General features: G+C 37.7%; 2 protein-coding genes across 2 annotated transcripts in view; both read right to left on the bottom strand.

Annotated features, from left to right (window-relative positions):
• The window catches only part of LOC309605394 (olfactory receptor 4D11-like), a 117,087-nt gene that overhangs the window by 17,998 nt on the left and 74,459 nt on the right, over positions 1-24,630 (bottom strand). The gene's annotated exons all lie outside the window — the stretch shown is intronic.
• OR5A1 (olfactory receptor family 5 subfamily A member 1) lies at positions 20,728-23,988 on the bottom strand (the record flags this gene model as incomplete). The annotated part of the gene is given in 4 exon segments (XM_082342207.1): positions 20,728-21,996; positions 21,999-22,050; positions 23,640-23,804; positions 23,806-23,988. Coding segments are annotated over 4 exon segments (723 nt in total). The 3' UTR covers positions 20,728-21,673.

Genomic DNA, 24,630 nt, shown 5'->3' on the forward strand with positions numbered 1-24,630 from the left:
ACACACACAGACACACGAACATAATTTGGTTGGTGTCCAAATTATTTAGAGGCAATAGATGAAACCTATACCTTTATCGACAGCTCAATCAGAACTTAGTTAACACATGCCAATTGCTGTTCCTGCAATAATAAAAGGGTCCAATTTTGTTGGTGTGCAAGACTCAGAGGACACCAGAGACAAGTGAGTTTTAATTATATTGCCAAAAAACTAGAAGAAGAGAACTGACCCCCAAATCCTTTGCTATTAGTCCAGTTTCTGATTATACACAGGATACTTATAGTCTCATGAGTCCCCTCAGGTAGGGAAATATGACTTAGATGGTGTTTGGGGAACACACGATTTTCTTGTTTTCCAACACTCTACTCACGTGGAATCTCTCAATTTCCATACAGCTAGATAAGTACATTAGTAAAGCTGTCCACACAATTGCTGTAGTTATTTAAGATTAATTCAATTATTAAATGGTTTCATCTCATATGCAAGGTACTTTGTTTCTAGAATGATGATGGGTTTGGATTTACTTGCTTTTCGATTTTGTTTTAGTATATTCAACTAGTCTACAAAAATAAAAACTGCATGGGTTAGGGTGTTTGAGATGGGTATTTTTTCCACCTTTATTGAGATATAATTGACATATATGTTGTGTATGTTTAAGGTATAGACAATGTTGTGATTTAATACATTTATATACTGCAAAAATGGTTATCCTAGTAGTGTTAACTAAAAACTCCATTATCTCACATATATACTAATTCTTTTTTGAGGTGAGATCACTTAAGACATACTCTCTTCCGTATTCTAGAGTGAACATGTATTACTTTTGAAACATACTAAAATCAATATCTAAACACACTTAGAGGGCATGTCTTACTTCCTATGCTTCATGACTGTGAACATACATAAAATTCCTTTTTAAAGCTGCAAAGGTCAATATGAAGAGCCAGTAGATGTCACAGTAGGTGTCACATTGAACCTCCTGATGTGAAAAATAGAAACAAAGTGAACAGAATTCAGATTTCTAAAGGTTCCTACCAGTGAAATTTCTGATGTTTTTTTAATCTATTCAATAAATACCCACTGAGCACCATGTTAATGAGGATTCTTGGGTCGCATGTGACAGAATCCCAAATCAAAACACAAAGAAGAAAATAAAAATTATGTAACTACTCATAAATAAATAACTTGGCATGCCAGTTTCTTTTCTGCATCCATGTTTTTGAAATAAAATTGGAGTTATACTAAAAATAAAAGATGTAATCTCTTAGCAACTTTCAAGTCTATAATACAGTATTGTGAACTATAATCACCGCTTTGGACATTAGATCCCCCAAACTTTTATTTATATTATAACTGGGAGTTTATACCCTTTGACCAACATCTCCCCATTTCTTTCACCCCCAGCACCTGGTGACCAACTCTGTTTCTATAAATTCAGATTTTTAGATCCCACATATAAATGAGATCATACAGTATTTATCTTTCTCTGTCTGACTTATTTCACTTATTTCATTAGGACTTATTTCACAAGGTCCATCCATGTTGTTGCAAGTGGCAGGATTTCCTTCTTTTTTATGGCTGATAATATATACGTATTTATCCACATATTTATCCATTCATCCACTGATAAACACTTAGGTTGTTTCCATTTCTTGGATATTGTGAATAATGCTACAAGGACCATGGGAGTTCTGACACCTCTTCTAGATCCTGATTTCGTTTCCTTTGGATATATACCCAGAGGTGGAATTGCTGGATCATTTGTAGTTCTGTTTTTAATTTGAGGAAACTCTATATTGTTTTTCATAGTGGCTGTACCAGTTTATATTTCCACCAACAGTGTACAAGGATTTCCTCTTCTGCACATCCTTGCTGACACTTGTTATCTCTTGTCTTTTTGATTATAGTCATTCTAATAGGTGTTGAAAGATATCTCATTGTGATTTTGATTGGCATTTCTCTGATATTTAGTGATGTTGAGCACCTTTTCATGTATCTATTGACCATTTGTATGTCTTGTTTGGAAAAATACCTATTCAGTTCCTCTGCCCATTTTAAAATTGGATTTTTTTCCTGCTATTGAGTTGTATGAGTTCTTTATATATTTTGGATATTAACCCCTTATCTGATATATGATTTACAAATATCTTCTTCCATTCTGTAGGTTGTCCTTTCATTTGTTGATTATGTCTTTTGCTGTGCAGAGCTTTTCAGTTTGATGTAGTTTCATTTATTAATTTTTGCTTTGTTGCTTGTGTTTTTGGTGTCAGATCCAAAAAATCACTGCCAAGACCAATGCCAAGGAGGTTTCCCCCAGCTTTTCTTCTAGGAGTTTTATGGTTTCATGTCTTATATTTAAATATTTAATCCATTCAATTTAATTTTTGTGAGTGGTATAGGATAGGGGTCCAATTTCATTATTATGCATGTGGTTATCCAGTTTTCCCAAAAATATTCATTGAAGAGACTATCCTTTCTCCATTGTATATTCTTGGCTTTTTTCCCATAAATTAATTGATTGTAATTGTATGGATTTATTTCTGGGCTCTCAGTTCTGTTCCATTGGTCTATATGTCTGTTTTTATGCTAGTACTATGTAGCTTTGATTTCTACAGGTTTGTAGTATGGTTTCAAATGATAAGTGTGATGCCTCTAGTTTTGTTCTTTCTCAAGATCACTTTGGCTATGGAGGGTCTTTTGTGGTACCACACAATTTTAAGGATTGCTTTTCTATTTCTGTGAAAATTGCCTTTGGAATTTTGATGGGGATTGCATAGAATCTGTAGCTATCTTTGGGTAGAATGGAAATTTTGTAATAAGAATTCTTCCAAACCATGAGCATGGAATATCTTCCCATTTATTTGTATTTTCTTGAATTTCTTTCATCAGTATTGTATGGTTTTCAGTGAACAGATCTTTCACCTCCTTGGTTAAATTTATTCCTAGGTATTTTATTCTCTTGATGCAATTGTAGATGAGACTGTTTTCTTAATTTATCTTTCTGATAGTTTGTTGTTAGTGTACAGAAATGATGTGCTTTTTGACTTTGGTGGTTTACAGTTTTGCCACAATGTGACTATATGTGGACTACTTCTTATGTATTCTAGGATGATATGTTATGAATATGGGAATTTGTATTTTTCATCAATTATAGAAATTTCCCAGTTATATCCCATAAAATAGTGACCCTTCCTCATTCATATTATTTTTTCATTCTGGAACTCATGCAGATATATTACTTATTAGATTTGTTCATTTTCTTTACTAAGTCTCCTAACCATACTTCTGTGTATATATGTGACCAATTTCAGGGAGTTATTCAGTTGGTTATAGCTTTCATTTCTAGAAGTTCTATTTCATTCTTTTTACAAACCTACTTTTTTTCTTTTATTATCTTTTTTTCTTGCTCATTTAAAACACTCCTTTAAGGGACTTCCCTGGTGGTCCAGTGCAGAAGAATCCACCTTCCAATGCAGGGGACGTGGGTTCGATCTCTGGTCGGGGAACTAAGATTCCACATGCCGCGGGGCAACTAAGCAACTACTGAGCTTGTGCTCCTCAACAGGAGAGCCCGCGTGCCACAAACTACAGAGCCCACGTGCCCTGGAGCCCGCATGCCACAACTAGAGAGAAACCCACATGTAGCAACTAGAGAGAAGCCCACTCGCTGCAACAAAGATCTGACACAGCCGAAAAACAAACAAACAAACAAACCAAAAACTCCTTTAATTTTTTTAGCTTCTTATTCACATTACATTCTGTATATGATTACTCCAGTGTTCAGGTCCTTGAGAGTCTGTTATGCTTTGGTTGTTTCTTTTGATTCTTGCTAATAATGGCTAGTTTCTTCATGAATTTTTAATTTTGAATTATGAATTTATGTTCAGCTACTTACATGGAAAACTTGGAAGGCTCAGGTTCAGTGTGCATTCCTTCAGAGAAGGCAAATATTTGTTTCTTCCAGCCATCATAAGTCATTATTAACCCTGAATTACTCTTAGTTAATTTTTCCCTTTGGAGTTTCCCATTTCATGTAGGCAATGCAAACTTGAATCCAAGACTCCAGTCAGGGTTTTGAATTCTCAGAAGAGATGATTTTTTTCCACTCAAAGCTCAGGTTGAGGCAAACAATTTCATTGTGATCTTTGCTGTGGGATGATTTTTATCCAGTTTACCCTTCCACTGATGGAGGAGTATTCAATTCTCTGGTTTTCTGCTTTATGTTTATTTTTGGTCCTGAGCCTTTCCCGTCCCTTCTTGTGAGTTCAGATATGCACTGAAGTGTATGTTTGCAAGAAGCAATGCATGTGCATGTTTAAATCAGGACTTTATTTCATGATATGTGGTCTTTCATTTTGCCTAAAATAGCTCTTATTATATTTTCTCCATGGATATTGGTGGTGTATAGAAAAAAATGATGCATGTAATTTGATTTTATATGTTATCACCAAGTTGAATTATTTTACTATTTTCAATAATGTTTCAGTGAATTCCTTATAGCATTTTGGGTATATCTTCTCAATATCTGAGAATAATGACTTTTTTTCCTCCAGTTTTCCCACCTTGATATACTTTCTCATTTTTGTAGTGTTTTTGAATTGTAAGTGAATTCAAGTTCAATAATTAATATTAGTGGTGATAGTGGGCATTATTGTCTATTTATGAACAGTATTAAAATTGTTTTAATGTTTAATCATTAAATATAATGTTTGCTATATAGTTCTTGTTGATATTCTTTTTTTTTTTTTAAAGAAAGTTGGCAACTACATGTTCTTTTTTTAAAAAATTAATTAGTTAATTAATTTATGGCTGTGTTGGGTCTTCGTTTCTGTGCGAGGGCTTTCTCTAGTTGTGGCAAGTGGGGGCCACTCTTCATCGCGGTGTGCGGGCCTCTCACTATCGCGGCCTCTCTTGTGCGGAGCACATCCACCTCACTACAAATAACTCAATTTCGTTTCTTTTTATGGCTGAGTAATATTCCATTGTATATATGTGCCACATTTCTTTATCCATTCATCTGCTGATGGACACTTAGGTTGCTTCCATGTCCTGGCTATTGTAAATAGAGCTGCAGTGAACACTGTGGTACATGTCATTTATGAATTATGGTTTTCTCAGAGTATATGCCCAGTAGTGGGATTCCTGGGTCCTATGGTAGTTCTATTTTTAGTTTTTTAAGGAACCTCCATATTGTTCTCCATAGTGTCTGTATCAATTTATATTCCCACCAACAGTGCAAGAGGGTTCCCTTTTCTCCACACCCTCTCCAGCATTTATTGTTTGTAGATTTTTTCATGATGGCCATTCTGACCAGTGTGAGGTGATACTTCATTGTGGTTTTGATTTGCTTTTCTCTAATGATTAGTGATGTTGAACATCCTTTCATGTGTTTGTTGGCAATCTGTATGTCTTCTTTGGAGAAATGTCTGCTTAAATCTTCCACCGATTTTTGGATTGCATTGTTTGTTTTATTGATATTGAGCTGCATGAGTTGCTTGTATGTTTTGGAGATTAATCCTTTGTCAGTTGCTTCATTTGCAAATATTATCTCCCATTCTGAGGGTTGTCTTTTCATCTTGTTTATGGTTTCCTTTGCTGTGCAAAAGCTTTTAAGTTTCATTAGGTCCCCTTTTTTAATTTTTGTTTTTATTTTCATTTCTCTAGGAGGTGGATCAAAAAGGATCTTGCTGTGATTTATGTCATAGAATGTTCTGCCTATGTTTTCCTCTAAGAGTTTGATGGTGTCTGGCCTTACATTTAGGTCTTTAATCCATTTTGAGTTTATTTTTTATTTTTTTATTTTTTTTAAAATTTATTTATTTATTTTTGGCCGTGTTGGGTCCTCGTTTCTGTGCCAGGGCTTTCTCCAGTTGTGGCAAGTGGGGGCCACTCTTCATCGTGGTGCGCGGGCCTCTCACCATCGTGGCCTCTCTTCTTGCGGAGCACAGGCTCCAGACGTGCAGGCTCAGTAATGGTGGCTCAGGCCCAGTTGCTCCACGGCATGTGGGATCCTCCCAGACCAGGGCTCGAACCCGTGTTCCCTGCATTGTCAGGCAGACTCTCAACCACTGCGCCACCAGGGAAGCCCCTTGAGTTTATTTTTGTGTATGGTGTTAGGGAGTGTTCTAATTTCACTCTTTTACATGTAGCTGTCCAGTTTTCCCAGCACCACTTACTGAAGAGACTGTCTTTTCTCCATTGTATGTTCTTGCCTCCTTTATCAAAAATAAGGTGACCATATGTGCGTGGGTTTATCTCTGGGCTTTCTATCCTGTTCCATTGATCTATATTTCTGTTTTTGTGCCAGTACCATACTGTCTTGATTACTGTAGCTTTGTAGTATAGCCTGGGGTCAGGGTGCCTGATTCCTCCAGCTCCATTTTTCATTCTCAAGATTGCTTTGGCTATTCGGGGTCTTCTGTGTTTCCATACAAGTTGTGAAGTTTTTTGTTCTAGTTCTGTGAAAAGGAAGGACACTACATAATGATCAAGGGATCAATCCAAGAAAAAGATATAACAATTATAAATATTTATGCACCCAACATAGGAGCATCTCAATACATAAGGCAAATACTAACAGCCATAAAAGGGGAAATTGACAGTAACACAATCATAGTAGGGGACTTTAACACCTCCCTTTCACCAATGGACAGATCATCCAAAATGAAAATAAATAAGGAAACACAAGCTTTCAATGATACATTAAACAAGATGGACTTAATTGATGTTTATAGGACATTCCACCCAAAAACAACAGAATACACATTCTTCTCAAGTGCTCATGGAACATTCTCCAGGATAGATCATATCTTAGGTCACAATTCAAGCCTTGGTAAATTTAAGAAAATTGAAATCGTATCAACTATCTTTTCTGACCACAATGCTATGAGACTAGATATCAATTACAGGAAAAAATCTGTAAAAAATACAAACACATGGAGGATAAACAATACACTACTTAATAACCAAGAGATCACTGAAGAAATCAAAGAGGAAATCAAAAAATACCTAGAAACAAATGACAATGAAAACACGATGACCCAAAACCTATGGGATGCAGCAAAAGCAGTTCTAAGAGGGAAGTTCATAGCAATACAATCCTACCTTAAGAAACAAGAAACATCTCAAATAAACAACTTAACCTTACACCTAAAGCAATTAGAGAAAGAAGAACAAAAACCCCCTAAGTTAGCAGAAGGAAAGAAATCATAAAGATCAGATCAGAAGTAAATGAAAAAGAAATGAAGGAAATGATAGCAAAAATCAATAAAACTAAAAGGTGGTTCTTTGAGAAGATAAACAAAATTGATAAACCATTAGCCAGACTCATCAGGAAAAAAAGGGAGAAGACTCAAGTCAATAGAATTAGAAATGAAAGAGGAGAAGTAACAACTGACACTGCAGAAATACAAAGGATCATGAGAGATTACTACAAGCAACTCTATGCCAATAAAATGGACAACGTGGAAGAAATGGACAATTCTTAGAAATGCACAACCTTCCGAGACTGAACCAGGAAGAAATAAAAAATATGAACAGACCAATCACGAGGACTGAAATTGAAACTGTGATTAAAAATCTTCGAACAAACAAAAGCCCAGGACCAGACGGCTTCACAGGCGAATTCTATCAAACATTTAGAGAAGAGATAACACCCATCCTTCTCAAACTATTCCAAAATATAGCAGAGGGAGGAACACTCCCAAACTCATTCTACGAGGCCACCACCACCCTGATACCAAAACCAGACAAAGATGTCAGAAAGAAAGAAAACTACAGGCCAATATTACTGATGACCATAGATGCAAAAATCCTCAACAAAATACTAGCAAACAGAATCCAACAACACATTAAAAGGATCATACACCATGATCAAGTGGGGTTTATCCCAGGAATGCAAGGATTCTTCAATATACACAAATCAATCAATGTGATACACCATATTAACAAATTGAAGGAGAAAAACCATATGATCATCTCAATAGATGCAGAGAAAGCTTTTGACAAAATTCAACACCCATTTATGGTAAAAAACCCTGCAGAAAGTAGGCATAGAGGGAACTTTCCTCAAATAATAAAGGTCATATATGACAAACTCACAGCCAACATCGTCCTCAATGGTGAAAAACTGAAACCATTTCCACTAAGATCAGGAACAAGACAAGGTTGCCCACTCTCACCACTATTATTCAACATAGTTTTGGAAGTGTTAGCCACAGCACTCAGAGAAGAAAAAGAAATAAAAGGAATCCAAATCGGAAAAGAAGAAGTAAAGCTGTCACTGTTTGCAGATGACATGATACTATACATAGAGAATCCTAAAGATGCCACCAGAAAACTACTAGAGCTAATCAATGAATTTGGTAAAGTAGCAGGATACAAAATTAATGCACAGAAATCTCTTGCATTCCTATACACTAATGATGAAAAATCTGAAAAAGAAATTAAGGAAACACCCCCATTTACCATTGCAACAAAAAGAATAAAATACCTAGGAATAAAGCTACCTAGGGAGACAAAAGACCTGTATGCAGAAAACTATAAGACACTGATGAAAGAAATTAAAGATGATACCAACAGATGGAGAGATATACCATGTTCTTGGATTGGAAGAATCAACATTGTGAAAATGACTATACTACCCAAAGCAATCTACAGATTCAATGCAATCCCTATCAAACTACCACTGGCATTTTTCACAGAACTAGAACAAAAAATTTCACAATTTGTATGGAAACACAAAAAACCCCAAATAGCCAAAGCAATCTTGAGAAAGAAAAATGGAGCTGGAGGAATCAGACTCCCTGACTTCAGACTGTACTACAAAGCTACAGTAATCAATAGAGTATGGTACTGGCACAAAAACACAAATATAGATCAGTGGAACAGTATAGAAAGCCCAGAGATAAACCCACACACATATGGTCGCCTTATCTTTGATAAAGGAGGCAAGAATATACAATGCAGAAAAGACAGCCTCCTCAAAAAGTGGTGCTGGGCAAACTGGACAGCTACATGAAGAGAATGAAATTAGAACACTCCCTAACACCATACACAAAAATAAACTCAAAATGGATTAAAGACCTAAATGTAAGGCCAGAGAGTATAAAACTCTTAGAGGAAAACATAGGCAGAACACTCTATGACATAAATCACAGCAAGATCCTTTTTGACCCACCTCCTACAGAAATGGACATAAAAACAAAAATAAACAAATGGGACCTAATGAAAATTAAAAGCTTTTGCACGGGAAAGGAAACCATAAACAAGATGAAAAGACCACCCTCAGAATGCAAGAAAATATTTGCAAACGAAGCAACTGACAAAGGATTAATCATCCAAATTTACAAGCAGCTCAATATCAAAAAAACAAACAACCCAATCCAAAAATGGACAGAAGACCTAAATAGACATTTCTCCAAAGAAGATACACAGGTTGCCAACAAACACATGAAAGGATGCTCAACATCATTAATCATTAGAGAAATGCAAATCAAAACTATAAAGAGATATCATCTCATACCAGTCAGAATGGCCATCATCAAAAAATCTACAAACAATAAATGCTGGAGAGGGTGTGGAGAAAAGGGAACCCTCTTGCACTGTTGGTGGGAATGTAAATTGATACAGACACCATGGAGAACAGTATGGAGGTTCCTTAAAAAACTAAAAATAGAACTACCATACGACCCAGCAATCCCACTACTGGGCATATACTCTGAGAAAACCATAATTCAAAAAGAGTCATGTACCACAGTGTTCACTGCAGCTCTATTTACAGTAGCCAGGACATGGAAGCAACCTAAGTGTCCATCAACAGATGAATGAATAAAGAAGATGTGGCACATATATACAATGGAATATTACTCAGCCATAAAAAGAAACGAAATTGAGTTATTTGTAGTGAGGTGGATGGACCTAGAGTCTGTCATACAGAGTGAAATAAGCCAGAAAGAGAAAAACAAATACCGTATGCTAACACATATATATGGAATCTAAAAAGAAATAAAATGGTTCTGAAGAACCTAGGGGCTGGACGTGAATAAAGATGCAGACCTACTAGAGAATGGACTTGAGGACACGGGGAGGGGGAAGGGTAAGCTGGGACAAAGTGAGAGAGTGGCATGGACATATATACACTACCAAACGTAAAATCGATAGCTAGTGGGAAGCAGCCGCATAGCACAGGGAGATCAGCTCCATGCTTTGAGACCACCTAGAGGGGTGGAATAGGGAGGGTGGGAGGGAGGGAGACTCAAGAGGGAAGAGATATAGGGATATATGTATATGTATAGCTGATTCACTTTGTTATAAAGCAGAAACTAACACACCATTGTAAAGCAATTATACTCCAATAAAGGTGTTTAAAAAAAAAAAAAAGAATCTGCCTGCCAGTGCACGGGACACGGTTTCGAGCCCTGGTCCGGGAAGATCCCACGTGCCGTGGAGCAACTAAGCCCGTGTGCCACAACTGCTGAGCCTGTGCTCTAGAGCCCGCGTGCCACAAATACTGAAGCCCGCGTGCCTAGACCCCGTGCTCCTCAACAAGAGAAGCCACCGCAATGAGAAGCCCTTGCACCGCAACGAAGAGTAGCCCCCACTCTGTGCAACTAGAGAAAGCCAGCACTCAGTAACGAAGACCCAACTCAGCCAAAACTAAAATAAATTAGTTAAAAAAAAAGAATGAAGCCATTTGTTTAAAGGAAATAATATAAAAGTCAAAAAATAAATTGAAATATTAGAATAGAGTTTAACTAAATGTTTTTTTGTAATTTTGGGGGAGGAGGAGAACTTTGTAAGCATTACACAGATGATGATTAGATTTGGCTAAATAAAAATATGAAACTTCCATGTTTCAAAAGTGTTTAAAATAAGTTTAAAACTAAAAATAAATGAAAAACTTGAGAAAACATATGGAAAAAATACAAAATAGGCTTAATGTTTTTGATATATAGAGCTCTAATCATTCAGTAAGAAATAGATACTTTAAAAGATGATTCACTTTGTTATAAAGCAGAAACTAACACACTATTGTAAAGCAATTACACTCCAATAAAGACGTAAAAATAAATAAATAAATAAATAAACAAACAAATAAATAAATAAATAAAAGAAAAGAAAAATGGGCCATGATTCGCAGAGAAATAGAGTTGGTCAGCCCACAAATGAAAAGATGGTAAATCACACTGTCAATCAAATAAGCGCAAATTAAAATTGTAATGAGATATCACTTCTCATCTAGAAGATTGGTCAACGATGAGAAGATCCATTACTGGCATGGATATGGGGAAACAGACACTTCCATATGTGGTTAATAGGAGTGTATACAGTGACAACTTTCTGAGGTCATTCTGGAAACGTGTCAGAACTTAAAATGTGCAAATTCTTTGAGTCAAAAATTCTACTGTAGGCATTTATGCTAAAAAGCTAATAAACCAAATGCTTAATGTCATAAGTACAAAGAAAGGTCATCACAGTAGAGAAATTATAATTTAAATTAATATCTGATTTATGAAATTGGTTCAATAAGTTAATGTATAGTAGAATAATTCAATACTTGCAGCCATTCAAATTTATGATGTAGAATTTTATTCTTAGACATGGTAAGATTCCCTTTTAGGAAAAGGCTCAAGCACTGAATGTATCACATAATGTTATTTTTGGAAAAAAACTACATGTCTAGAAGAAATCTCAAAAAATGTATACCATTATCTGTGGGTAATTGGATTTTGGTAGTTTTATTTTAAAAAGATATTCTTTGTTTCCTATTTTAAAAATGACTGTAAATGGCTTCTAATCTTGAAAATCAGAAAAAAATCATACACATCTTTACAACTTGAAGTAAAAGATTTTCCCCATTAATTTGAGCTCTGATGTTATGCTTCTTTTATTTTTCTTTTCCTTTGCTGTAAAATTGTCCTAAGAAAGCTAATTTATTAAGGAGAGAGGGATGGGAGGAAGACAGTTCTAATTATTCTTTTGGTGTGTTTTGGTTCCCTAAGCCATTGGCTGAAGGCATCCAGGAGAGAGTCTGGGACCAGCCAAGTCAGATCTCTGGAAAATGAGCTCAAAGACACTGTTGGCTTCTCTTTTGGATTAATATGATTCCCCTTGCTCTTCTGGCCAATCACCTTAGAAGGTTTGGGACAATCAGGTCCAATGTCAGGTCAGGATCAAATGGTGGCCTTTCTATCTTGTAACCTCATGGTTTCACTGCAGGGGGCATGGGTTCGATCCCTGGTCTGGGAAGTAAGATCCCACATGCTGCGTGGCTTGGTCAAAAAAAATAAACTTTCTCCTCTCACCCCCTATTCACTTTTGTTGCTGTGTAAATCCATTAAATGACAATTCACATGAGAGCACGTTGTAAGCTTCAAACCATTATACCACACCGTCATAATGCTTATGTCATTATATCACTGTGTTTCTCTCCCTGCTCCCAGCTAGCTTTTAATCTCTTTTTTTAAGAAAGGGACTGTGCGGGGTACTTTCCTACACATGGTAGGTGCTCAGTAAATGTTCATAGAATAAGTTTTAATATAAAAAAAAACTTCTAATTTGAATGTGTCTTGAGAAACCTAATATTTGACATGAGAGTCAGCAGATTTTAATCAGCCTAAGGCTTTTAGTTCTAAATGACATCTACTTCAAGAATTGCACATGGATATTTTACTTTTCAGGGGCTGAAGATGGAACACTATCGAAATCATGAAATTATACGTGTGCTAAGCTGAAGTTGCCTGCAATTGTGTCCTCCGGATGCCCTCACCTACCTCTGCCTTAGAAAGGTGAGCCTGCTGGGTTCCCCATCTTCACTTCTCTGCTCTTCACCCAAACACAGGCACAGTCTACACTGCTCCCTGAGACACTGGGTTGGAAGTCTAATGATATAAGAGTCAGCATAGGGAATAGTGTCACATCTTTGTAGGAAAAGTAATTTTCACTGGAGAAGCTGGCAGTTGCAGATGCAATGGGAGTTACTAAAAAGTTACTAAGCAAAAGGAATCTATATTGGAATTTTCCAATCTAGCTTTCTGTTATTGCCTTCTCATTTAATTCCAGTGTGGTCTTAGACCATACTTTGGGGGCTTCCCTGGTGGTCCCTCTGTGCTCCGCGCAGTCCCTCTGCGCTCCCAATGCAGGGGGCCTGGGTTCGATCCTTGGTCGGGGAAATAGATCCCGCATGCAGGCCGCAACTAAGAAGCCCGCGTGCCGCAATGAAGATCCTGCCTGCCGCAACTAAGACCTGGTGCAGCCAGAATAAAAATAAAGACATAAATAAATAAATTGAAAACCCCCCATACTTTGTGTGATTTATGAATAAAATGTTTTATTTTATTATCTTATTTTTTAAAAAATATTTATTTAATTTTAATTTTTTTGGCTCCGTCAGGTCTTAGTGGCGGCACACGGGATCTTCGTTGTGGCATGTGGGATCTTTTGTTGTGGTGTGTGGGCTTCTCTCTAGTTGAGGCACATGAGCTCAGTAGTTGTGGCACGCAGGCTTAGTTGCCCTGTGGCAGGTAGGGCCTTAGTTCCCCGACCAGGGATTGAACCTGCATCCCCTGCATTGGAAGGCAGATTCTTTACCACTGGACCGCCAGGGAAATCCCAATAAAATGTTTTATAGTCCAGAATGTGGTCTGTCCGGGTAAATGTTCCATGTGATCTTAAGAAGAATGTGTATTATGCTAATGTTGGATGAAATATTTTATAAATATTAGTTAGATCCAGTTGATTAGTGGTGCTATTCAATTCAACTGTATCCTTACTGATTTTCTGCCTGTTGGATCTGCCAGTTACTGATAGAGGGATGTTGATGTCTCCAGCTATGTAGTGGATTTGTCTTTTTCCTTGTATTTCTATCAGTTTTTGCCTCATGTATTTTGACACTCTGTTGCCAAGTACATACACATTAAGGGTTGTTAGGTATTCTCTGAGAATTGACCCCTTTATCATTATCATTATAAAGACTCTCTCCTTATCTCTGATAAGTTTCCTTGTTGCAAAGTCTGCTTTATCTCAAATTAGTATGTCTACTCCAGCTTTCTTTTGGTGTATCTTTCTCCTTCGCATTACTTTTAATCTATCTCTGTCTTTGTACTTAAAGCTGGTTTCTGACAGAATATGTATAGTTGGGTCTTTTAAAAAAAAATCCACTCTACAGTCTTTTATTTTTATTTTGGATATTATTTTATTTTAATGAGATATGATTGACACTTTATATTAGTTTCAGGTGTACAAAATAATGGTCTTGATACTTGTATGTATTGTGAAATGATGGCCACAGTAAGTCTAGTTAACACCCATCACCATACATAGCTGCAATTTTTTTTGGTGTGTGATGAGAAACTTTTTGTCTTTTTTTTTTTTTTTTTGTCTGTGTTGGGTCTTCGTTTCTGTGCGAGGACTTTCTCTAGTTGCGGTGATGGGGGCCACTCTTCACAGCGGTGCGCGGGCCTCTCATTATCGCGGCCTCTCTTGTTGCGGAGCACAGGCTCCAGACGCGCAGGCTCAGTAATTGTGGCTCACGGGCCTAGTTGCTCCGTGGCATGTGGGATCTTCCCAGACCAGGGCTCGAACCCGTGTCCCCTGCATCGGCAGGCAGCTTCTCAACCACTGCGCCACCAGGAAAGCCCAGCTTTTTGTCTTCTAATTGTCATAGTTAGACTATTTACATGATAAGGTGGTTTAAAAAACCTTTTTATTGCAAACTATAGCTCACTTTCAGTAAAGTAAGGCATAATTACAGAACATACCACTGTGTAACCTTCACCCAGATCAAGAAATGAAACACTGAAGGAAGCCCTAGAGTGTTACATACTGACCACCTCCCCCACCCCCATCACTAGAGCTCATCACAATCCCCACTTTTGTGATAATCGCTTGCTTGTTTTTTTTAAAAAATTATTTTAACAACTTATGCACCCATAAACAATATAGTTAATTTGTCTGTTTTCGAACTTTATATGTATTAGATCATATTATAGGTATTATTTTGTGTTTGGCGTCTTTTACTTAAGGTCAATCCCTGTTGTTGCACGTAGCTATAATTTGTTCACACTTATCACTGCATGATATTACATTGAATAATATAGCCCAATTATCCATCCACATCTTTTGAACATAATATATATATAAATATATATATATATTTATAGTTTATAATACAGTTCTAGGCACAGAGTGAGTGCTCATTAAAAGGGGCATATTAATAATGGTAACTTTGGGGCATGGATGGATTATATCTCATGGAACTCCATGTTGACATATGCTAAATACAGAAAAATTGAGTCTACCCTGAGAGATACACAAGTTCATAGGAAGGTGGTTTTTGAGGTGATGTTGGGGATTTAGTCTTGAGGTTGAAAAGTCAGTTCAAGGGGCTCTTTTTAATCATTATTTTATTTTGTCCTTAAAAATTCAAAGAGTAGCCTTGAGAAAGAACATTAAAGTTTAAGGGTAAGATTTCTTAGCACCATAAATTTTTTTCTTTTAGACAAGTTGACACCAGAAGAAAAGGAGTAGGTATACGCTTCCCTGAATGTTACTTTAGAAACAAATCAGAATGATTTATCATCATGAGGGATTTTTGGCCTAATTTGCATCCCTGGAAGATGTGAAAGATGTAGAGGCTCCTTGAACCTAGGGGAGGGGATTCTTTCCTTTAGACAGAGGGGAAAGCCCCTGCCCTCAACGTAAAACAGAGAATTCAGTTTGCACACAGAACCACACAGAGATGGAAACCTAACACAAATTACACAAATTACATATATGTATAGAATTTAATTCTCACATCTATTTTGCAAAATAGATGTGATAATTAAATATTAATCAACTTTAAATGAGTAGTACTGCCTAGGTAGACTTAGAGAATAAGGATTTGAGAGCATAAGTGACATCCACAAATTGTCAGAGTCGGCAACTTTTGCATCTGAAATTCGAACCTTGATCATCTGAGAAATATTCACCTTGCAGGTTATTGTGCTGATTACATCCAAAGAGCAACTGTGAAGTGTCTGGCACAATGCTCCAGGAAGAGTAGACAGTCAGGAAACGTTAATTCTTTAATGTACATTGTGGGCGAGTGGTGGAAGGCATCTTGGGAATCAATCCTCCTTCAATTAGATAATAATACCTAAACCAATAAAACAGATAAGATTTTATCGGTGTGCAAGACCCAGAATGTTTTACACATATTACCTTATTTAATTAGCTTTTGCCAGCTTCAAATGTCTTAAAATATGCGGCTAAGTTTGAGCCTGACCATTTGGGTTGCTAGTTTTGGTTTGACAGGTGTCTTGGCTGTGAGAGTGAAATGGCATAAATTGATACCAATGTCTGTAATCGGAGCTGAGTCAGACTGTGAGGTTCGCGAGTTCGTCTGTGAGTGCGCCCTCTTCTGGTCTGGAACTCGTCTTCTTTCAGCGCTGCCTCTCCTTTTAACTTCTCAGGTGCTTAGAGACCTGCTCAGTTTTCTCTTTCAGATCCTTACCGTACAAATGACTATGAATCTTAAACAGTAACTTCCTTTTAAAAAAATGCTTCTTTTAAATTTATTAAATTAAAAATAAGAACGGTTTTGAAAGACAATCACAAATCACTCAATGTGTGACAAGTGTATTTGTAAATAATGGGAGATGAAAAGTGATTGGTATAATGAAAAAGGGTTCATCATGAAGGACTAGCTTCTTTTAAAAGGGAAAGGTTGGCATTTTAAAAGGGGACAAACCTTAAACTAATAGATGAGTTTCAGAATTCTAGGTATCAAGATGATAATAAGGGAAAGTTTGGATGTTAAGGACCTCCCTGGTACCTAGAATATATCTCACTTCTTAATTCTTTGGATAGAGGTGGTCTAGAGCAAGCAACCTCCTCAGAAACTTTTTCTTTTTAAATTTTTATTCCTAGGAGTAAAGTTTCAAACATGGGTCACGATGCCCATCAGAGGATGTCATCAGAGGAGCAGGAGAGGAAAGGGAAGAATTTGGGTTGAGTTTATAGAAAGGCCGAAAAACTAGAGTCATGCATGGAGAGGAAATATGAAAGAAGTTCCTTCATCTGGCTGAGACTTACAGTTCCAGGGGGCTCATAAATAAGCCTGGATAGTACATACACACACAGAGAAAATGCCAACTGACTATGGGCACCCGTTCCCTCTCTGTCCCTCCTGCCAGTCTGTTCCCTAACTACTTTATATTTGGATTTATTCTGCTTTGGAGACAGTCTAATCAGGCACATGTAGCTCCTTCCAGACCTCAAGCTGCTCTCTAATGAGACGAGAACTTGAAGCTTATTCATCCATACTCCTGGTGCTGGAAGTGTGTGTTTGTGGGCAGATACTTGAAGTTGAGAAGATAAAAGGAGATTGGAGAGAGACTGTAACCTCTAAGATCTCTTTACTAGGTCCTGTTAATATCCACAGCTCTGGACAGTAGAGAAGGAATTTTCAAAGCCCATGGTTAGGGGTGAATTTGGGGAGCTGGTTCTCTACATCCTTGCAAATGATTCACTACATTTACCACTTGAGTGTCTCTACAAAGGAAGGATTTGCAAAATCCAAAATCCACAGCTTCATAAATTATCACTCTCTGGGGTGTAAAGGACACATTCTCATTTAAATTTTCTAAAAACAGAGGTAATTAATCGTCATCCCAGTGGTCAGACCCTGAGATACCCTAGGGTTGATTCAACTTGGGATTTTCTTTTGTAGTCCATGAAGAAAACACAGAGGAGGGTCTGGAAGACACAGCAAAGGATAAATATTGATAAATAAATACTTGATTATCTTAAATCTTGCCCTCTTCACCTCCAAATAACCTGCCAGCATAGAGAAGCTCAAAATTATTGAGTTTCCATTGTTTGCCAAGCATTGTGCTGGGCTTTTTGCATGTGTTAACATGTTAAATCCTGCAAACAACCCATTTACAGATGATTTGCTGGACACTAACACTCATAAATTAGAGGGACACTTTGCGCCATAGTACTCACATCATGAGCCCATACCCTCTTCACAGCACACATGTGACCTTTCCCTCAGGTGAGGGAGCACAAAATACACAGATTTTTCCTATAAAGGTCTAGTTTTATTTTATTAAAATGTGCACTTATGTAACACTATTTAGGGCAGGAGTGGAGAATATCTTTTCTAAGGAGAAATCACATGCATATAAAAAGCAGTAGAGGGGGGATTGGATAGAGGTGGTCAAAAGGTACAAACTTCCAGTTATAAGATAAATAAGTACTGGGGATGTAATGTACAGCATGATGACTATAATTAACACTGCTGTATGGTACACTTGAAAGATGCTAAGAGAGTATATCCTAAAATTTTTATCACACAAAATCCCACATTTTCTCTTTCTTTTCTTGTATCTCTGTGAGATGATGGATGCTAACTAAACTTATTGTGGTCATCATTTCACAATATATATATGTCAAGTCAATATATGCTGTACATCTTAAACTTATACAGTGTAGTATGTCAATTGCATCTCAATAAAACTGAAAGAAACAAAATAGACACAGAGGATGACAAGCTCATGAAAAGTAGTTTACAAAAAAAAAAAAAAAGTAGTTTACCAGTTAGATGTACCATTAACATTTTTATATAAAAATTCAATAAAAAAATTTATTTTATAATATTTAAATAAAAATGTTAATACAAATTTAATGATATTAATTAAATATTTAACTTTAATTTAATTTACATTTTAATTTAACATAAATATAAACATTTTAATTCACTTGCTTCGTGAACGGAACATAGATTTGAACTTTTATTAAATAGCTAGAACGAATAATGAAAAGGTAGAGAGAAGTTGATTCTTGATTCATGTTCGACCCATGAAGGGAAAGAAAGGCATTTAGGTTAGAAAACAAGGTATGAATTTCAGGGGTCATGGGATAGCATGCTGTCCAGATCCCATGGTACTGGGGGAGACGTAGTGAGGAGTGAAGGATGGAGAGGTATAGCAAAAAGTAAAATGGACTTTGCAGTGCCTGGTAAGGACCTTAACTTGGACGCAAAGGGGAGCTCATGAATGTTCTTGAGAGCTGGCCTCAGAAACTCAAATCAATAAAGTGACAAGTGTTAAAAGAACTAAGAATGCAGGATAGTCTCCCCACCCCGCTCCACCGCACCCAGCCCCCCGCCCCCCGCCCCGCCGCCCAAGATGCCTAGGTCCTAATTCCAGGAAATCGCGAATAGATTACCTCTCAGGCAAAAGGGACTTTTCAAATGTGATTGTCAGTCTTTTTTTTTTTTTAAAGTATTTTAATTTTATTGGAGTATAGTTGACTTACAAGAGTTATCAACCTTGAAATGGGGAGATTGTTCTGGATTATCTGGGTGGGCTCAGTCTAATCACAAGAGTCTTTAAAAGCAGAGAATGTTTCAGATGAGAGTAGGTGTGACATTGCTGGCTTTGAAGAGGGAGGAAGGGGACAATAAACCAAGGAATGTGGGTGGCCTCTAAAGAAGCTGGAAAAACCAAGGAAATGGATTCTATCCCAGAGTCTCCAGAAAGGAAGGCGGCCCTGCTGATACCTTGATTTCAGCCCAGTGAGACCCCTGTCAAACTTCTAACCTACAGAACTGTGAGATAATAAATTTATGTTGTTTTAAGCCACTAAGTTTGTGGTAATTAGTTACAGCAGTGATAGTAAATTCACACACTCAGCTTCTTCACATAGAACTATGTAGAGGCCACGTTTTATTCTGCTTCCATGTAAGGCTCTCTCATGAGATCAGATGGAGAGTCTAGGGTATACGAACTGAGACGGGTTGGCAAGTAAGGCAGATGAGGAAGAGCAAAGATGTGCGTGTGTGTGTGTGTGTGTGTGTGTGTGTTTTAACTTAAAGGAGGAGAAGAAGGTAAAATGACTTGATATTGAATAACTTGTAGATTTCCTTTAAGGTAAACTCATTCCAAAATTTTCATAAATTGAATCACTTCCTTTAGGGAGAAAGACTAATTATACTTAATCAGAAGTATTCATTTGGATTGATATGTACCAGAATTCTAGCAGGTCAATTCAAAACTTCAAAGGAATAATCTATCCCTATGTCTCTAAATCTGCTCTGCTTGGTCAGTGTGGTCCCTCCATTCCATATTACTTTGAAATAATCGCAAAGACTTCCTCACATTACACTCAGCCAGCTGAGGAAACATAAAACTAGAAGGGTCCTGGGCATAGCATCCATCCATCGAGATGATTCCCAGAATTTCCAATACAATGCCATATAGGTCCTTCCTAATGTTCAAAAGGGTAACTGATAAAGGAATTTCAGGAAAAATTGCCTCTTGGGTAATACCTTTGGGTATTATCTGTATGAGTCATTTTAAACTTGCTTGACCTTGAATGGGAATGGATTTAGGAGACTGAAAAACCCAGGAGACCTGAACAGAGGTCTTTCCTCTGCCATGAGTCATTTATGCTCCTCCAGATATGAAGGAAATAGTTAATCCACTTATATGAACAATGATGTAAAGTCAAATCCATATCCAATATACAACAGAGGGGAGAGGACAGAGCCACAAAGCAATGAGAGAGGGGTTTATCAGCAGAAATTTTTGTCCCTGACAATTCCACTGTAAGTGTCTTCTACGAAGGAGTAATGATAGCCTGGGATATACCTCCCAGAGATAAAGGCAAATAATACTGAATGTGGGGCTTCAAGGGCTAATCCATTTGGGAACAGAAACAATTTATAGGAGCAATAGGCTCAAATAGAAAAGAGGAACTCAGAGTGTGGTGATCAAAAGGGGGATGGAGCTGTGACATGAAGTCCTGTGGTGGTAAAGGAATGATAGGGTTGAAATCAAGGAGATAGAAAAGTAGGCAGTTCAGGTGACTGAGACTGAGAAGAGAAGAGTATTGCTGTGATACCGCTGGACTCAAATTTTCCAGGTCCCTCCATAGGTGACATAGAAACGGCAGCAATGGGTAATGTCCTTCAGTATTTGCTTAAATAATTTTCCAGTAGCCACAATGGGAGTCCAACAGGGGTAGCTCAGAGAGAGTGTTTAATGGGGTAGGCATCTTGTTTTGCAGTTTTTCTCAACTACACATAGTGTATCTTTTCGGATTCTTCCATGTTCTAATAATAAGAGCTATACTCTTGTAAAAATTCAGGGCTGTTTGTTGTTGAACGTGGAAGGCAACATTTGGGTAGAGCATGGGCTCTGGAGTCAGGAAGACCTGGGTCTGAATGGGAGTTCTGCCCCTTACTTCCTGTATGACCCTGGGCATGTCAGGTTTTGTTTTTTGCTTTTTGTTTGCTGGGACTTCGTTTCCTCATTTGTAACATAGGGATAGTGTCATGTATATCGTAGCACTGCAATGTGTATTTAATTAAATAACTTTTATGCCTGGTACATAGTAAGTACTTAATAAAAGGTGTTTGTAATACCAATTGTGAGAATAAGTTACCCTGGGGAATTTTTTTGTTTGTTTGTTTGTTTTACTGAAGTAATCTCTTTCTCCTTTTGACTATCCATGTTGGGATCAGTAGACAGATGACCATAAGGAACAGTGAGAGAATCTGGCAGGAGCCTCCATTTTCAAAATGCACACAAAACATATCACTTACCTAAGCCAGAGGTGGAGGTAGGTGTCATGGATCATTTAAGTCTCTAGCAGTTCGGAGAAATATGTTTTCAATCATGAACTAGGAAAACACTTTCTTCTTCTCCAACACCTTCCACAGGGCGTCTTTGATCTCTTTGCTCCTCAAACTGTAAATGACAAGGTTTAGCATGGGGATCACCAGCGAACAGAACACAGATACCACCTTGTCTCTGCCGAGTAAGTAGCTGGAGTTGGGTCGCAGGTACATGAAAAGGGCCATCCCAAACAACAGAGTCACTGCCATCAGATGCGAGGCACATGTGTTGAAGGCTTTCCTTCGACCTTCCGCTGAGCAGATCTTCAAGGCAGCAGCCACTATGTAACTGTAGGAGATGAGGAGGATGAGGAATGATGTGCCCCCGCCAGGAAATTCACCACTTGACTGAAGAAAGTGTTAGAGCAAGAAAGTGCGAGGACTCAAAAACAGAAATATAGATCAATGGAACAGGATAGAAAGCCCAGAGATAAACCCACGCACATATGGTCACCTTATCTTTGATAAAGGAGGCAAGAATATATAGTGGAGAAAAGACAGCCTCTTTAATAAGTGGTGCTGGGAAAACTGGACAGCTACACGTAAGAGAATGAAATTAGAACACTCCCTAACACCATACACAAAAATAAACTCAAAATGGATTAAAGACCTAAATGTTAGGCCAGAGAGTATAAAACTCTTAGAGGAAAACATAGGCAGAACACTCTATGACATAAATCACAGCAAGATCCTTTTTGACCCACCTCCTAGAGAAATGGAAATAAAAACAAAAATAAAAAAATCGGACCTAATGAAAATTAAAAGCTTTTGCACAGCAAAGGAAACCATAAACAAGATGAAAAGACCACCCTCAGAATGCAAGAAAATATTTGCAAACGAAGCAACTGACAAAGGATTAATCTCCAAAATTTGCAAGCAGTTCAATATCAAAAAAAACAAACAACCCAATCCAAAAATGGACAGAAGACCTAAATAGACATTTCTCCAAAGAAGATATACAGATTGCCAACAAACACATGAAAGGATGCTCAACATCATTAATCATTAGAGAAATGCAAATCAAAACTACAATGAGGTATCATCTCACACTGGTCAGAATGGTCATCATCAAAAAATCTACAAACAATAAATGCTGGAGAGGGTGTGGAGAAAAGGGAACACTCTTGCACTGTTGGTGGGAATGTAAATTGATACAGCCACTATTGAGAACAGTATGGAGGTTCCTTAAAAAACTAAAAACAGAACTACCATGTGACCCAGCAATCCCACTACTGGGCATATACCCTGAGAAAACCATAATTCAAAAAGAGTCATGTACCAAAATGTTCACTGCAGCTCTATTTACAATAGCCAGGACATGGAAGCAACGTAAGTGTCCATCAACAGATGAATGGGTAAAGAAGATGTGGCACATATATACAATGGAATATTACTCAGCCATAAAAAGAAATGAAACTGAGTTATTTGTAGCGATGTGGATGGACCTAGAGACTGTCATACAGAGTGAAGTAAGTCAGAAAGAGAAAAACAAATACCGTATGCTAACACATATATATGGAATCTAAGAAAAAAAAAAAAAGAAAAAGAAAAAAAAATAGTCAGAAGAACTTAGGGGCAAGACAGGAATAAAGATGTAGACCTACTAGATAATGGACTTGAGGATACGGGGAGGGGGAAGGGTAAGCTGAGACAAAGTGAGAGAGTGGTATGGACATATATACACTACCAAATGTAAAATAGATAGCTAGTGGGAAGCAGCCGCATAGCACAGGGAGATCAGCTCGGTGCTTTGTGACCGCCTAGAGGGGTGGGATAGGGAGGGTGGGAGGAGGTGCAAGAGGGAGGGGATATGGGGATATATGTATATGTATGACTGATTCACTTTGTTATAAAGCAGAAACTAACACACCATTGTAAAGCAATTATACTCCAATAAAGATGTTAGAAAAAAATAAATAAATAAAGATGGTTTCACTCACATGAGGAAAAAAAAAAAAAAAAGTGCCCGGACTGGTGGAAGGTCACAGAAGAAATGGTTGACGATGTTGGGTCCGCAGAAGTGGAGCCGAAACATGGAGCTGGCTTGAACCAGGGAGCTCAGGAAGCCACCGACATAGGCCCCAACCACCATGCGTGTACAGAGGCCCTGGGACATGACAGCAGTGTACAGCAGGGGGGCTGGAAATGGTGGCGTATCGGTTGTACGCCATAGAAGTCAGGAGGAAGCACTCAGTTAGACATATGCCGACAAAAAAAAAGAACTGAGCAGCACAGCCCAAGAATGATATGGTCTTCTGCTCCTGGAAGAAGTCAATGAGCATTTTGGGAGCCCTCACCCAATTCTGAGTAGGGTCCACCATTTAGCAAGTTAGGGACCTGAGGTCCGTGATGTGGTTCAGGTTGTTTGGGGCAGCTGTTCAGGTTAGCAGAAAAGGGATAAGGTAGTGGTTATGATTCTGGGTAGGCTTCAGGACAAGCCGGGTTCTAATCCTGACTCTGCCACTTGCCAGTGGTGGGATATTGAACAACTCATTCCTCTGTTCTGAGTCTCAATTTCTCTATTTGCAAAACAGGGATAACAGTGACTACGGAGTTGTTTGAGGATCAGTTAACAGAGTTGTTAGAGGATCGCGTGAGACAATGTGTGAAATGTTCGTGGGTCCTGAGATAGAATGTTTGCTTAATAAATTGGCACTGTGATTGCTATCAGCAGTGAATATTCCTTAAATAATTATTTATGAAACTGAGCCTTTTTTGAAAACAATTCCTCCTCATGTGATAGGTTAAAGTATGCTTTTATTACAGAAATAAGGAGTTTACTGATGGACCATATAGGATTATAAGACATGTACAGGAGTGAGGTTGCAGAATTTGATGATCTGGAGGTTGATGTGTCAACTGAAAGCCTGTTTGAATGTTGCCATTAGGAGGGAAAACTTTCATATTTAAGAATGAAATTTCCCATCCCCAGAAACAGAAAGTGAGGCTGGGCATATTGAAAC

The sequence above is a fragment of the Balaenoptera borealis genome (assembly GCF_965194805.1).
Source record: "Balaenoptera borealis genome assembly, chromosome: 11".
NCBI lineage: Eukaryota > Metazoa > Chordata > Mammalia > Artiodactyla > Balaenopteridae > Balaenoptera > Balaenoptera borealis.